The sequence below is a fragment of the Mercurialis annua genome, linkage group LG5, assembly GCF_937616625.2.
Source record: "Mercurialis annua linkage group LG5, ddMerAnnu1.2, whole genome shotgun sequence".
Lineage (NCBI taxonomy): Eukaryota > Viridiplantae > Streptophyta > Magnoliopsida > Malpighiales > Euphorbiaceae > Mercurialis > Mercurialis annua.
In genome coordinates, this window is record NC_065574.1 from 13,193,049 (window position 1) to 13,207,331 (window position 14,283).

General features: G+C 33.5%; 2 protein-coding genes across 2 annotated transcripts; one reads left to right on the plus strand and one right to left on the minus strand.

The window, feature by feature from the left end:
• The first annotated feature begins 4,804 nt into the window (after positions 1-4,804).
• On the plus strand, positions 4,805-7,815 carry LOC126681297 (U-box domain-containing protein 15-like). Its single transcript, XM_050376816.2, has 4 exons — positions 4,805-5,319; positions 5,476-5,592; positions 5,961-6,386; positions 6,607-7,815. The coding sequence occupies exons 1-4, from the start codon at positions 5,017-5,019 to the stop codon at positions 7,660-7,662; spliced, it is 1,902 nt and encodes a 633-aa protein (XP_050232773.1). The 5' UTR covers positions 4,805-5,016; the 3' UTR covers positions 7,663-7,815.
• A 398-nt stretch (positions 7,816-8,213) lies between these two features.
• Positions 8,214-12,308, minus strand: LOC126681296 (protein NLP2-like). Its single transcript, XM_050376813.2, has 5 exons — positions 12,154-12,308; positions 10,661-11,401; positions 10,536-10,583; positions 9,337-10,222; positions 8,214-9,113 (listed from the first exon to the last, which is right to left on the minus strand). The coding sequence occupies exons 2-5, from the start codon at positions 11,369-11,371 to the stop codon at positions 8,356-8,358; spliced, it is 2,403 nt and encodes an 800-aa protein (XP_050232770.1). The 5' UTR covers positions 11,372-11,401; positions 12,154-12,308; the 3' UTR covers positions 8,214-8,355.
• Between the last annotated feature and the right edge of the window lie 1,975 nt (positions 12,309-14,283).

A 14,283-nucleotide genomic window follows, 5' to 3' on the forward strand; every position in this document is an offset into this window, starting at 1 on the left:
ATGGATTGGTAATTTAGGTGTAATTTAATTGAATGAATAGATTATATTTGATTTGATTGGGTGGAAGACTTCAGATTTGCTTAGATTAGGTTGGTTTGACTTTTTTTTATTAGTTTTAAAGATATTTTGATCTTTTTTTTAAAAAGATAGTGGTTTGGAGCGGTTTTTTGGGATGTATTTAGGATAAAAGAGATTTAATTGATTATTAAGTAAAATTTATAAAATTTAGCGAGCCATTTTAAAATTTAATGTATTTTATGATAAAAGGATAAAAGTTGGAGTATTATCTGTGATTATTAGCCCTGTTTTCTTTCATAAAATCCATAACTAGATTTTCTTTGTCTTTTATATATATTATATAATATAATATCAAGATTTGCTTTGTCTTTGTTGAAAGCAAAATACATAGAAAAGAAAAGGAAAATGTAGTGGCATGGTGGGATTGAGTAAGTGAGCACCGCAAACACAAATTGCGAGAAGCCGGACCCATTCTACAATCTATCCAAAAAGGTTGCACGTCAAAACGCGTCACTATTTGTCAAATAGAAGATTGAAAAACGCGTCATATATAGCAACTCTATTTCAAATTTTTATTTTTCACTTATTTCCGAACCTCCCATTCTTTTCGGATTGGAACTTGAGAGAGTTATGTTCACGATCTACACCGTTCATTGTAAAATGAACGGTGTAAATTAATTTAATTAAAATTTTATTTTTTTTGATCTACACCATTCATTTTGTATTGAACGGTGTAGATCGTGAACATGACCCTCTCAAATTCATTTTGAATTTGAGGGAATCTCAATCCTTCTCCAAACTGCCACCATTTTCCCTACCATTCGTGTCTACTGAATTCATCCTTTTTAAAAGCATTCGCGGTCGTTAGACTATTTTCGAATCTAATGAATATGTCACATTATCTTTCTATTAAATTCAATTTTGTTATATAATATTCATAATAATTGGACTTTAAAAAATAAACTGATAAACCATTTATATCTATTATATATTACCTTTCTTCTTAAAATGCATATTGTATGCATATGTAATTTTTTATAAAATTATGTAATGGAAACCGTATTCCAGCATAATTATAATACAACCGAGTCGTACAAGATTTATCCTAATGGGAAAATCTCAACACTCGTCTGAAAGACGAAAGTCTGATGCTATCGACACCTGAGTCAATGAGATTCGCCAAACTTGAAGATTAAAGGAAGATTTGCTCGGATCTTCAGAAAGACAGACTCCTAAAGAACTCGGTAAAAGCGCGTCGCCAAAGCACATCGCTAGAAACTTAATATATTAAGAATCATATCTAGAAGACCGAATATACAAAATCTCTTTTCTATTCGGATACAAACTCCTATCTACAAAGATAAGTTTATTCAGGAAGACATTCCTAAATAAGACTTTCTTTGAATAAGGAATCTCTTTATATTCAAATACAATGCTACTAAGCAGGAATCACTTTCCTATTTGAAGTCTACTAGGTTTATTTGATTTGCTTTAAGCTTTATTTATACGTTTTAAATGTTTAGATGCATAATTTTGAAGCTGGGTATGTGCGGAAGTGTCCGAACCACGCCAAAATTAGATTTAGGGCTATTTTAGGGTCTTTCACGATGTCAGAGCAACCCTCACGATGTGAGAGAAACTCTAAACGTGAGGGACATCCTCACGACCCGAGGAAGGATCTCACGATGTGAGGAAACCCCTCACGACGTGAAGAAGGTCCTCACGACGTGAGAGGGCTTGAATTCTCGGGTACGACGTGCTGAGGCTCGACACGATATTAACCTTCGGACTTTAAAAATATGAAATTTGGACATAGATCATGAAGAATGTGGTTAGGGTTTTGAAGTGTGGAGTTAATGTAAAGATCTCATCGAGATTGTATGTTATATCGATAAGAAAGGATGGAGTTGTATCGAGTTGGAGGTGATAAGAACACGACGAGTATGTTTGTGTTTGTGTCTCAAGTCTAGAGTGTCTCTAGAGTTAGATTCTCACTCGAGTTACGTTTGTATCTTTTTAGATCCGACGAGGCAACCTGCTACTGGACAAGGAGCTCGAGAAGCTGGACGAGTGTAGTTCGATCGAAGTTTTTGGATAGCAATCAATGAGTTTATAAATGTTTAATTTTAATGTATTGAAAGTGCATTGTTTAGTTTTGTTCAAGGAGTGTAGCAATCAGTGAGCTTGATGAGTGTAGTTCGATCAATTGTATTATTCATATACGAGCATGGTGCAATATTAAAGTATTTTTTAGTTTTGTCCAAGGAAACTTAATTATTCCTCTTAGATGTACCTAACATGTTTCTAAAATGATTCTGATATGTATATGGGCAAGATTTGTATGCAGTTTATAATTTTTTTATTTTTATGTTATTGGTTGTTGACCTTTGATTTCTGATTTTGAAATGTATATGGCACCTTCTACATTTTGGTAACTTAACATGGAGTTATTGTACTGCTTAAATTTTATACATTTTATGCAATTTTAAAACATTATGGACTAAACTCCAATTTAGCGATACAATATTGATACATCTCTGATACATCATGGATAGTTATGGCCGTAATTCATTAGAGCTAGCAAATGAAAAGAGTCGTGAAGTGAATTATGTCGGTTTTAGGATGAGTTTGGTATCATGTATCAATAGTATTTTAGATATGTGTTGTTTATGAATTTTGTAAACATTTTGTGATTTTAATTGTCTTGTTATTGCTTGTTGACTTTATTTCAAAGAATGTGGTTGAACTAATTCTGAGACGTATTTGTGTTGTTTTTGAGATGTATGTGAAATGTTTTTAAAATGTACATTACTTGTTTCAGAGATATATCTGAATTATTTATGAGATTTGATTTGTCATGTAAATTAGAAAATTGTAAATATTTACATTTTTGATATAAACTCGTATGTATAAGATTAACTTCAACTGATGATAAATTGATATTATATAGTTATTTGTTCAGTTTATTATGCATATACATATTGAATACATCAATGATACATTGTATATATACCATAAATATATTGTAAATGAAGCGCTGATACATCATATATATACAACGAAATAAATTTATCATTTTTAATTATTTTAACGAAATAAATTTTGTAAATACACCATTGATTATAATAATTAGAATCCATCTCCAACTTTTAACAAAGTAAATTTCAAAATGGATGATACATTGTCAATGCACGTAATACATTGCTAATATATCGTAAATACACCACTGATACATCATAATTATAGAGGATAAAAATTAATAATAAAATTTCAATTAGTGGCAACTTTCAATAATAAATTTTAAATTAGCAAAAACTTCCAATAATAAAGTTTCAATTAGCGTCAACTTCTAATAATTCTCCAATGACTAAAAAACAAGCTTTAATTGGGTTAATTTCATATAAAATTACGACTTTTACACTAAATTTCAAAAAAAAACATGACTTTTATAAAATGTTAATCACAAACACGACCTTTCACTTCTTTTCAAATTCATCATCAGCACATTTTTCAGTGAAAGTTCACTAACTTGGACACCTGATGCGTCTATCACGTTTCATGCCACGTCAGCAAAACCGCCTCTAAAAATTGCTGATGATGTATTTGAAAAGAAACGAAAGGTTGTGTCTGTGATTGACACTTTTTAAAATTCATATTTTTTTGAAATTTCGTGTAAAGGTCGTGATTTTATATGTAATTAACCCTTTATAATTCAAAATCCACTAATCAACAATCAAAACTCTTTGCGCCAACTAAATCATAAAAAAACAAAACAAAAATACCCATTTTGTTTTTCAAAACGTAAGTTTAGAGAAGTATTTTTTAGTCTTAAACCTCTCTTCGAATCTTTTTTAGAGATATGAAAAAATGATAATCAAATATGTTCGTGATACATTTCTGATACATATTTAAATATCTCTAATACGCTGACACGCGGTGAAGCGTGACTAACGCGTATAAGACACATGTCAGACGCGCTTCTGACATATTTTCACACGTTTTTGATTTTTTATTGGTTTGAGTGTACTATGTGTCTCTTATTTAGTGGCTTATTAGAAAATGTAAACATTCATTTTATTTTATTATGAATGTAAAAAAATTGGATTTTGGTTATTTGAATGATATTTGATTTATTTTGAAATATTTTTGTTGATTTTTCTTTAATAAAAAGTGGTACAATTTAATGATCTTAATATAGGTTAATTCTTTAATATAATGTAATAAATATAGAAGGACTACGATAGAAGAATCGCCAAGTGCGTAGACCTTAAAATGAAGAATTAATCCATTTTTTGGTCCTTTAACGTTATGTTTTTTTTATCTGTTTCATAAACTATCATTTGGTTTTATCTGATCTATTAACTTTATATTTTTTACTTATCTATTTTTTCAAATTCCATTTGATCTTACATGGTCCTTAAATTTTAATTTTAATTTTTATCTAATTCTTGAACTTTGAATTTTTTAATTCCGGATGCCCGTATGAGAACATGAGGAAGTGAAAAGTCAAAATTTAAGGATCAGATAAAAATAAATAAAAATTCGGGGACCAAATAAATAAAAAAAATAAAATTAAAAGATCCAATAAAAAAATATAAAATTATAAGACGAGATAAATAAAAAAAATATAAAGGAACTTAAAATGAGATAATCTCAAAATGAATTTTTGCCAACATAGTAACCACTAGACTACTATGCTTGGTGCGGTGTGCTCATATAATCACAACCAAATTTAACCTGACGCAGTGAAAATGTTAACCAACCAAATCCCTTGATTTCCATTTACAGCATACGGTCCATTATCCTGCTGCAATTTCTATTTTATTCTGCAACTTCTTTTTGCTGAATCTACTTTTTGTATTGCTTGCATTATTATATTCTCTCATAAAAAATGTAAAAAAAAAATACATTATCAGATAAATAATTAAGCATGCATACACAATAAATTCAAGAACATGGACAGGCACAAGCTTCGAGTTCTTCTAGAGTAATTAAGACATGGACAGACACAAGCTGATGATGACAACCATGGATAGAGCTGCCAGTCTTCATGACATAGTTAAAGAACTGATGGATTGCATTGAGACCGTTGGATCATACACTGGGTACAGAAGAATTCAGAAAAAAGAATGCTTAAACTTGGTCAGAAGATTGAAGCTGTTAGTACCACTGTTGGAAGAAATTAAAGAAAGCAGTAGTAATGGTGATATTGGGTTGAATTGCTTGTTGAATTTAAAGAAAGCACTTTTTTCTGCTAAAAAGTTGCTCAAGAAATGCAGCTCTGGTAGCAAGATTTATCTGGTTAGTATTCTTTGAGTTTAGGGCTCTTGTTTTTTAATCTACGACCTAGCAGATTGCTGTCTAGCGCTTGTAGCATTTGAGTTATAGCTCGTTGGAAAGTAATTTGGTTAAGTTTTGTTTATGTGGGTATGTGTGTTGATTTAATATTTTTATCAGGCATTGGAGGCTGAGGCAGTGATGTGTAATTTTCATGGTGTTTATGAGAAACTAAATCAGGCTTTGGATGATATGCTTTATGATGAATTTGGGATCTCAGTTGAAGTTAAGGAGCAAGTAAGTTTTTTTAACTCATTTTTTTGTTAGATCTAGTGATTAGAGAGTAAATTTGCCATCTTTTCTTTGAGGGGGGTGATGAGGTTTGTTAATTATATAAGGTGTTTGTCAATTTGTCTGACTGAATAATAGGCCGACGGAGATGATAGGGAAGTTGTATTTATGTACTGCTGTTTTATGTTGTCTGATAGAAATTATGGTGGGTACGTGATTTGTTTTGTTAATCTGTGGAATGGATTATTTCGGAATGTTTTATGAACAGATTGGTTGCATAGCGTAATAGTCTATGTAATTCTTTTACTGAACTTGGTTTATTTCATGCTGTTCTGATAATTCAAGGCTTAGATTTTGCTGTTGATTCGTGTCAGGTTGAGTTAATGCGCACACAACTGAGAAGAGCAAAGAGGCGAACTGACACACAGGATATAGAATTAGCAATGGATTTAATGGTGGTTTTCTCTAAGAAAGATGACCGAAACGTAGATAGTGTGATACTTGAAAGGTTGGCCAATAAGTTAGAACTGCATACCATTGCAGACTTGAAAGCTGAAACTATGGCTGTTAGAAAACTAATAAATGGGAGAGACGTGCAGAATGCTGAAAGTATCAAGCAAATAACAGATCTTCTTGGAAGATTTAAACAGATTGCTGGAGTAGACGAAAACGTGGAGCTTGACGGTCCTATGTCTGTAAAAACTCTTCAGAGGTGTCAATCCTTACTAGTTCCTAATGAATTCCTCTGTCCAATTACATTGGAGATCATGGTGGATCCTGTTATTGTGGCAACAGGACAGGTAGTATAATATCCCTTTCAATAGCTGCCAGATCTATCATTTTCAGTCCTATAACTGTTGGCACACAATTAGTAGTTTTAGCTTGACAATCATCATTCATTTATTTGACCCCTTAATCATGCAAATAAAATCAATCAGATATCAACTAAAAAGCACTTAGTAGAGGCTTTATCTTTTGTTATACTTTCTGTGGAAACTAAAACGTTTGTTTAACTGTCAGACTTATGAAAGAGAGAGCATAAAGAAGTGGCTGAATTCTAATCATCGAACGTGCCCAAAGACCGGACAAACTCTGGATCACTTGTCTTTAGCACCAAATTTCGCACTGAAGAACCTTATACTACAATGGTGTGAGAAAAATAGTTTTGAACTACCAAAGAAGAATACTTGTAATGGTTATGATGATTCTTCTGCTGAACTTGTAGATGAAATCTGTTCTCTAATCCAAAATCTTTCCTCGTCTGAGCTTCATGTACTGCGAGAGGCCATTGGGAAAATCCGCATGCTCTCTAAAGAGAATCCAGACAACAGAATATTGATTGCAAACAATGGAGCAATCCCACTATTGGTTCGGCTTTTGTCTTATCATGATTCAGTGGTTCAAGAGCAAACTGTGACAGCTCTTCTGAATCTGTCAATTGATGAAGCAAACAAAAGATTAATAGCTAGAGAAGGAGGCATTCCTCCTATAATAGAAATTTTGCAAACTGGGACGGTAGAGGCTAGAGAAAACTCTGCGGCAGCTTTGTTTAGCTTATCAATGCTTGATGAGAACAAAGCTCTAGTGGGGATTCTGAAGGGAATCCCTCCGTTGGTGAAACTATTTCAAAACGGGACGATAAGAGGTAAGAAGGATGCTGCAACAGCACTCTTTAACTTATCTTTGAACCAAAGCAACAAGATCAGGGCCATTAAAGCCGGAATTATACCACCGTTGCTTCAGTTGCTCGAGGATCAAAATGTAGCCATGATCGATGAAGCTCTATCAATCCTTCTACTCCTTGCATCAAATCCTGCAGGAAGGACTGAAATCGGAAGACTATCTTTCATAAAAACACTAGTAGAGATCATTAGAAACGGGACTCCTAAGAACAAGGAATGCGCCACATCGGTTCTTCTTGAGTTGGGGCTGAACAACTCATCTTTCATTCTAGCTGCTCTGCAATATGGTGTATATGAACCTCTGACAGAAATTGCAAGAAGCGGAACCAATAGAGCTCAAAGGAAGGCCAATTCTCTTTTGCAGCACATGAGTAAGTGTGAACACATTCCCTAAAACTTTTACAATGTTGATAATAGTATATATATTCTGAGAGTGTATTGTATTTAGAACAGTTCTGATATGCCATTTCATCAAAGTCTATAAAGGCTTTTCTTCACACCAAAACATGGAATATATCAAATCAATAGACAAGAATATTAATTATCATTTCTGTTCAAAACATGGAAAATTGATATGATTTTCATTCTGTTCATCCACTCGAGGGTTAAAATATTTTGCGGATACCGAACTATAGGATTTTTACACTTCGATAAACAACTTTTCTTCTGCTATATTTTGGTAACTTAACTGTAAATTTCATTATAACGGAAGGTCACTCATTTCAGGTAAAGTTATACTTTCGTGGCAGTGTAAAATTGTTTCCTCACCCTACTTTTATAAGAAAAATGATAGAGAAAAAAAACGACACATGGAGAATAATACCATTAAAAAAACGACACACGGTGGATCATACCATTAAAAACAACACATGAAGGATATACCATTAGGTTTCTGTTGCCGCGTAAGCAAAATTTCCCCCGAAATGAATGAGTAACCTCTCAATGTAACGAAAATAAAAGTTGGATTACCAAAATGGCAAAATGTAATAAATAAAATGTTGGTTACTGAAGTGTTAAATGCCTATAGTTCGGTAACTGCGATATATTTTAACCCTCCACTCGATCATATCTGTTAGTAGTTGTTATACTAACGAATTAACCATATTTTGATTGAATTACTTGGAGAGTATCTATATATCTGTTTACACTCTTCAAGGTCAGCATCAGAGTTCAAACGAACCCACTCTTCATCATCATCTAAGTACTTGAGATCAATTCCTGTTAAATCATCTATCTGGAAACGGTTTGCCATCTCTTGCTTCAACTCACTAAGCTTCCAACTTGGTTGCATGCATAACCGAATTTTCTCATCGCCCAAAATGGCTTTGATCCTGAATGGCCACTCGTCTTGTGAGCTTTGGCTATTTTTGAAGACAGAACACGGTGCTGGATTTACCGGATTCGAATCACGTTTGCTCAATGTTTCGTGTACTAGCGATCTGGCAGGAATGTTCAGTTCTTGTTTTTTGAATTCTACTTCACTTGAATCATTCATGTTTCTACTGTGCTTTTTTGATCGAGCAGAACAACACGTAGTTACGCAGGAGTCCTTGCTACACGAGGAAGAATGTGACTTCGTGTCTGGACTTTCAGGCCGAGGGTTTGATTGCTTCAAATCGTCTACACTCTCTACTAATAGTTCATCATTATTTGAATATTTTGAAGAGCTCAATGCCGGGAAGGCCGAATAGAATGAGCTTATTTCAATAGAGCTCTCATTTCCTTGAACAGAGTCGATCACTTTTTGCAGTTTTCTTAACGAGTGGTCCACCTTCTTAATCTTTCGAGAGGGCCATCTGGCAATACCGTTCTTCCTGCATATCCTCTTCAAAGTAGTAGGGCACACTGAAAAAAATAAAAAAAAATAATCCTTTGCTTGTTATATAACTGATAATTAATGCAGTCATATTAAATCGGTTTAAAAAGATTCCTATGTGCCGATGAGCTTTAGCTCAAGTGGCATATGCGCGGGCATGGACTCTTTCAAGGTTGTACGTTCGTTTATAGATAGAATTTGGGTTCACCAAACAAGTTTTCGAATTTAAGTTTAGTGAAAATATTTTCCTACCGCCAATATTTTTAGCAGCATCTTGAAGGCTTCCAGCAAAGTGTTGTCGAAGAACTTCTAAGCTGATCCGTTTCTTCTCTCCGGTTTTTCTACGTTGCTTGCGACGTGTAGTCCGCGTAGAAGAAGCTACATCACCATCAATTCTATAATTCTTGGGCAGCCGAGAAGTTTTCTGCAATTGTCTCAACTCTGACTTAGAATCATCCCAACTAATTATCATCTTAAATTCTTCTTCAGGCTCTTCGCTCTTGCTATCCAACGACACACAACAACCATTTCCATTTCTTTGAGCTTCCATCATACGGGCAATCCAAGATGAATTAGAATCAAAACTTTCAGCCACGAGCTCATCCTTGTCGAGAATGATAGATAAACTCCGGCAACGTTTCTGTATAGAGACGGACAAAACATCCCAAAGTCGCCTTTGTTCTTGAATCCCACGATGTTTTTCCGGCAAGAATAACTCCAAACAAAATTCAACTGATCCAGTATAAACATCCCGAAGCGGAAATGCAATTGCAGCATGCAAATCGAAGTTACGAGCATGATGAGACAAAGGATCCGATCTCATTTCAGTTATGTCAGCTGAAAAACACTGTTTCTGTTTTGAGAAAGCTCTACCAACAATTCCTTGTCCGAGGAAAATGTAGTTCTCAAAGCATGCCTTATAAAAACCTGAAAAATCCACATTAGCTAACAAGCAAGCAGGATCTACTGTGGAAATACAAGAAGAGTATTTCTCAGCGAAAAGCTCATCGTTTCCACTTTTTCCTTGTCGATTACATGGTGCCCATGTTATGGCTAAAGGCAACCCGTATTTGTGACATACATGTTGCAGAATTTCGGAGATTTCGTGAATGGCGACTTGGTAGAATTCGTTTATGACCTATTCATACATGTCAAACATATAAAGTTATTAATTAGTGGTATGCAATAGAATACAATCAATCAAACTTATATCCAAAAATCTACATTACATTACTTGGGGGGTTAAATATTTCGCAGTTATCCAACTATATACTTTTACTGAACGTAAGGTTATCGATATTCAATTTGTTATATTTTGGTAACTCAATATTCATTTTTCAAATAAACGGAAGATAACCTGATCCAATTTTTGCCTCTATTAAATTTTAAAAAATTGAATATCGATAACCATTTCGTAAAAATAGTACAGTTGGATAAACGCAAATACTTACCTTGAGACCAGGACGACAGAAGTCAACAGAACTTTTTAGATCAACAGCCTGCAAAATCAATGCACTTATTCTGATTATTTTGTATGTTTGATAACAACTAACAAGAACAAGATTGATTTGTATACCTCAAGAGCATTGCAAACATCTTCCAATTCTGAACGATAGTTCATTTTCCAATCAGCTACAGTCACGACCTCGACAACACCTAAACAAGCTCCACTATTCGGTTCTAAAACCGGAACAGCAATACAGCCACTAATTTTATACTTACTTGCTTGAATTCCGAATGGATATTCATCGTCTCGAAATAGGCGAACATCGCCACTCCAATCGGGCAATTTCTCCAAGAACACCCGGCCAGGAAACCCTATGTTCCCCTCTAAAGAAAATTGATAACCTTGCACAGCTTTTCTGTAGAATTCAAGATTCTTGCAATCAGAACTAACAAAGAAAAGCTGATCAATAGTAGTAAGGAAGTTTCTTCCACCTTTATTTACTGGCATCCATATTTGAATCAGTACATCCCTATCTTTACTACCATCTTTCAAGTACTCAAGAGCTTTCAGTAATCTATCTATCACGGGTTCTGAAACCCGCCGTCCGCTGTCTAATTCTGTGATTTCCATTGGAAATCTTTCGGTCTCTTCGGGATCGTAATATATGTTTAAATTCAGGTTACTTGTTGCAGAAGGCATAGGCAGTGAGGGTTCAAAGATAATGGTAGACTGAGAAGTTTCTTGATACAGAAGTTCGTCCAAGAAATCCCAGTTGGTGGCATTGCCAAAGAGTGACAAGTTTCTGAATGGTGAGTTAGGGTTAGAAACATTACCATCCATTTTTTTCACTTGATTCTGATTTGAAGTAGCCTATCAAAAAAGAGATAAAACATAGTCAACACTAGCTATATCTACACATTTTGGAAGGGTTAAAATATTTTACCGATACCGAACTATAAGCGTTTTACACTTCGGAAACCAACGTTTCATTTGCTACACTTTGGTAACGTAAATTTTATTTTTGTTATAACGGGAGGTTGCTCATTCATTTCGGGCGAAGTTTTACTTACGTGGCAATGTAAAATTGTTTTCTAACCCAACTTTGCCTCGCCACATAAGTAAAACAATAGAAACAAATGACACTCGGACGATCATACTATTGACACACGAAGGATTATGAACCATCGAAAAAAACGACACAGACAATCATACCATTGAAATACCATTGAAAAAACGACGCACAAAGGACTTACCATTGGGTTTTCTTTGCCATGTAAGCAAAAGTTTGCCTAAAATATATGAGTAAACATCTCGTTGTAACGAAAATAAAAGTTTAGTCACCAAGATATAACAAATGAAACACTGGTTTTTTAAGTGTAAAAGGACTATAGTTTGGTAACGCAGAGTATTTTAACCCCGTTTCGGCAATAAAGAACATAAACTATGTTGCACGAAATAGATATACAATATGTGAAAGGATGAAATTAGAAACGCCTCAAATCATAATTTTTACAATAACATGACATGGTATAATTATAAAATTTTGGAGTTTCAAAAGAATTCTCAGAAACGCCGAGACATATAAATCAAGTAAAAGACAGGACATGAAGAGATAAATGCACCTTTGTGTAAAATCTTTTGCTGCTTATTTATACACAATATTGTATATCCCTATCCACTATTTGCAAGAGTGAATCTGAAAACCAAGAAAATAATTTGGAATTGTTAATTCTCTTTGTAAGATTAACCGATTAATCTGGTATAAATGAGAATTCATATCATCATTACTTGTACCATCTATTCCTATATATAGATGTGTGCGTGCAATCTCTGATTCTATCTCCACAAGTAGATAATTAAATAAATAATTTAGAACATAAAAATTGATAAATAACAAAAAATATCAAGTGGTTGGACTTTAAAATGGTGGTCAGATATTGAATGATTTAAAAAAAATAAATTTTTAATGTTAAAAACAGAATATTCTATGATTAAATTCCATATATAGTTGTTATGTCCAATAAGGAAAGTCAACTCCATAAATAAATCATGGAGTAATTATTAAAGTAATAAAAAGAGGTCATGATGTAGCGATGTTTGATGTGAAGTATGGAAATAATAATATGCTGCAAGTAATCTCAAGGTTAATTTCATTAGTTTCTTTATTACCAATCTAGATTTGATCATTGAAGCAACCCTAAAGTCACATAACAATACTATAAGTTATTATTTAATTGAGTTTTGACAATTATAATATATATTTTCACTAATTAAAAAATTAAAAAAAATCAATTACTTATTTTACTGAGGTTTTTTAGATAAAAGATTGATATTAGAGCATCTCCACTCTAGTGCTAAAAATACACAATGCTATAATTTAGCATCTAGTATAGAAAACACATCTCCATTGCACTTCTATTTCATGTGCTAAATTTAGCATATGCTAAATTTTGTGCTAAATTTATTAGAAAGTTTAGCATATGCCAAATTTTATCATATCTAAATTATTTACATATTTGCCATTAATAATGATAATCACTTATAAAATTATAAATTTAGCATTTAGTTTAGCATTTTACAATAGAATGAATTTCAATAATATGTGCTATATATAGCATTTTATCTTATTTTGTGCTAAAAATAGCATAAAAGATGCAACATGCAATGGAGATGCTCTTAGCTCAACCACAAAGCGTGGAAAGCAAAGAACCAGAGGTTACAAAAGTCAACGAGACTTAGTGAAACAACTAGACATCTAAAAACATCACTTCCGGAATAAACGAACTGGGGGTGGAAAGAAGAAAATATGAAACTTCCTTACAAATACTTAAATAAACCAAAGAATCTATGTGAGTAGAATCGTTCTTGAAAATTCTTCTGTTTCAAACTTTCCATATCTTCATTAACAAAAGAATCAGATAAGCCTCCAAAGCTCCCTATATTCGAATAAAAACCAATCATTCCAGAAAATGAAAAAGCTCTCTAGAGTAGGCGAAGATATCCAAAAAATGTCACATTTAGCTAAGATGAAACACCGCGTCTTCCATGTATAATTGCAATGAATGAAAATGTGAACTTAAGATTCAAATTAATTACTGATAACAACACAGATGAACAATCTCAAAATAACACAAACCGAGTAGAGCACACCGCAACACCATCTCGGAATGACCGAGTAAGGCACACCGCAACACCATCTCAGAATGACCGAGTAAGGCACACCGCAACATCATCTCGGAGTGACCGAGTAAGGCACACCGCAACATCATCTCGGTCAAACCGATCTGCTACTCCTCTACAGGGAGGAGGAACCGATCTGCTGCTCCTCTACATGGAGGAGGAGCAGGTCGGCTCCTCCTCTACATGGAGGAGGAGCAGGTCGTCTGCTCCTCCTCCATGTGGAGAAGGAGCAAGTCGGTTGCTCCTCCACATGGAGGAGGAGCCGCGGGCTCCTCCTTCGGACGGAGAGTCGGAATTCTTTTTTATTATAAATTATTTATATTTACGGTTTTATATTTAAAGAATTATAGATAATTAATATAAATTAAATAATTATTATAAGTTTAATTTCATATAAATAGAAGGTATTTTTATACTATTAAAAATATTATAGGCTAATTAGAATATAAGTTAAAAAATGAAGGACTATTTTAAATTTTATTCTGAATGAAAAAAGTTTAATTTAGTGCTTTAGGGTACAGTTGAAAACAAAAATTAAAAAAAAATACAAATGAACTTTTTTCTAAGTCGGG

Bases quoted from the DNA above. Each gene is read 5' to 3' on its own strand.
- LOC126681297 (XM_050376816.2), top strand. From the start codon at position 5,017: ATGGACAGACACAAGCTGATGATGACAACCATGGATAGAGCTGCCAGT. The intron at 5,320-5,475 runs GTTAGTATTCTT...TATTTTTATCAG, and splicing joins CTGGTAGCAAGATTTATCTG to GCATTGGAGGCTGAGGCAGT. The intron at 6,387-6,606 runs GTAGTATAATAT...TTTAACTGTCAG, and splicing joins TTATTGTGGCAACAGGACAG to ACTTATGAAAGAGAGAGCAT.
- LOC126681296 (XM_050376813.2), bottom strand. From the start codon at position 11,371: ATGGATGGTAATGTTTCTAACCCTAACTCACCATTCAGAAACTTGTCA. The intron at 10,584-10,660 runs GTATACAAATCA...TTGATTTTGCAG, and splicing joins ATGTTTGCAATGCTCTTGAG to GCTGTTGATCTAAAAAGTTC. The intron at 9,114-9,336 runs GTAGGAAAATAT...TATTTTTTTCAG, and splicing joins TGCTGCTAAAAATATTGGCG to TGTGCCCTACTACTTTGAAG.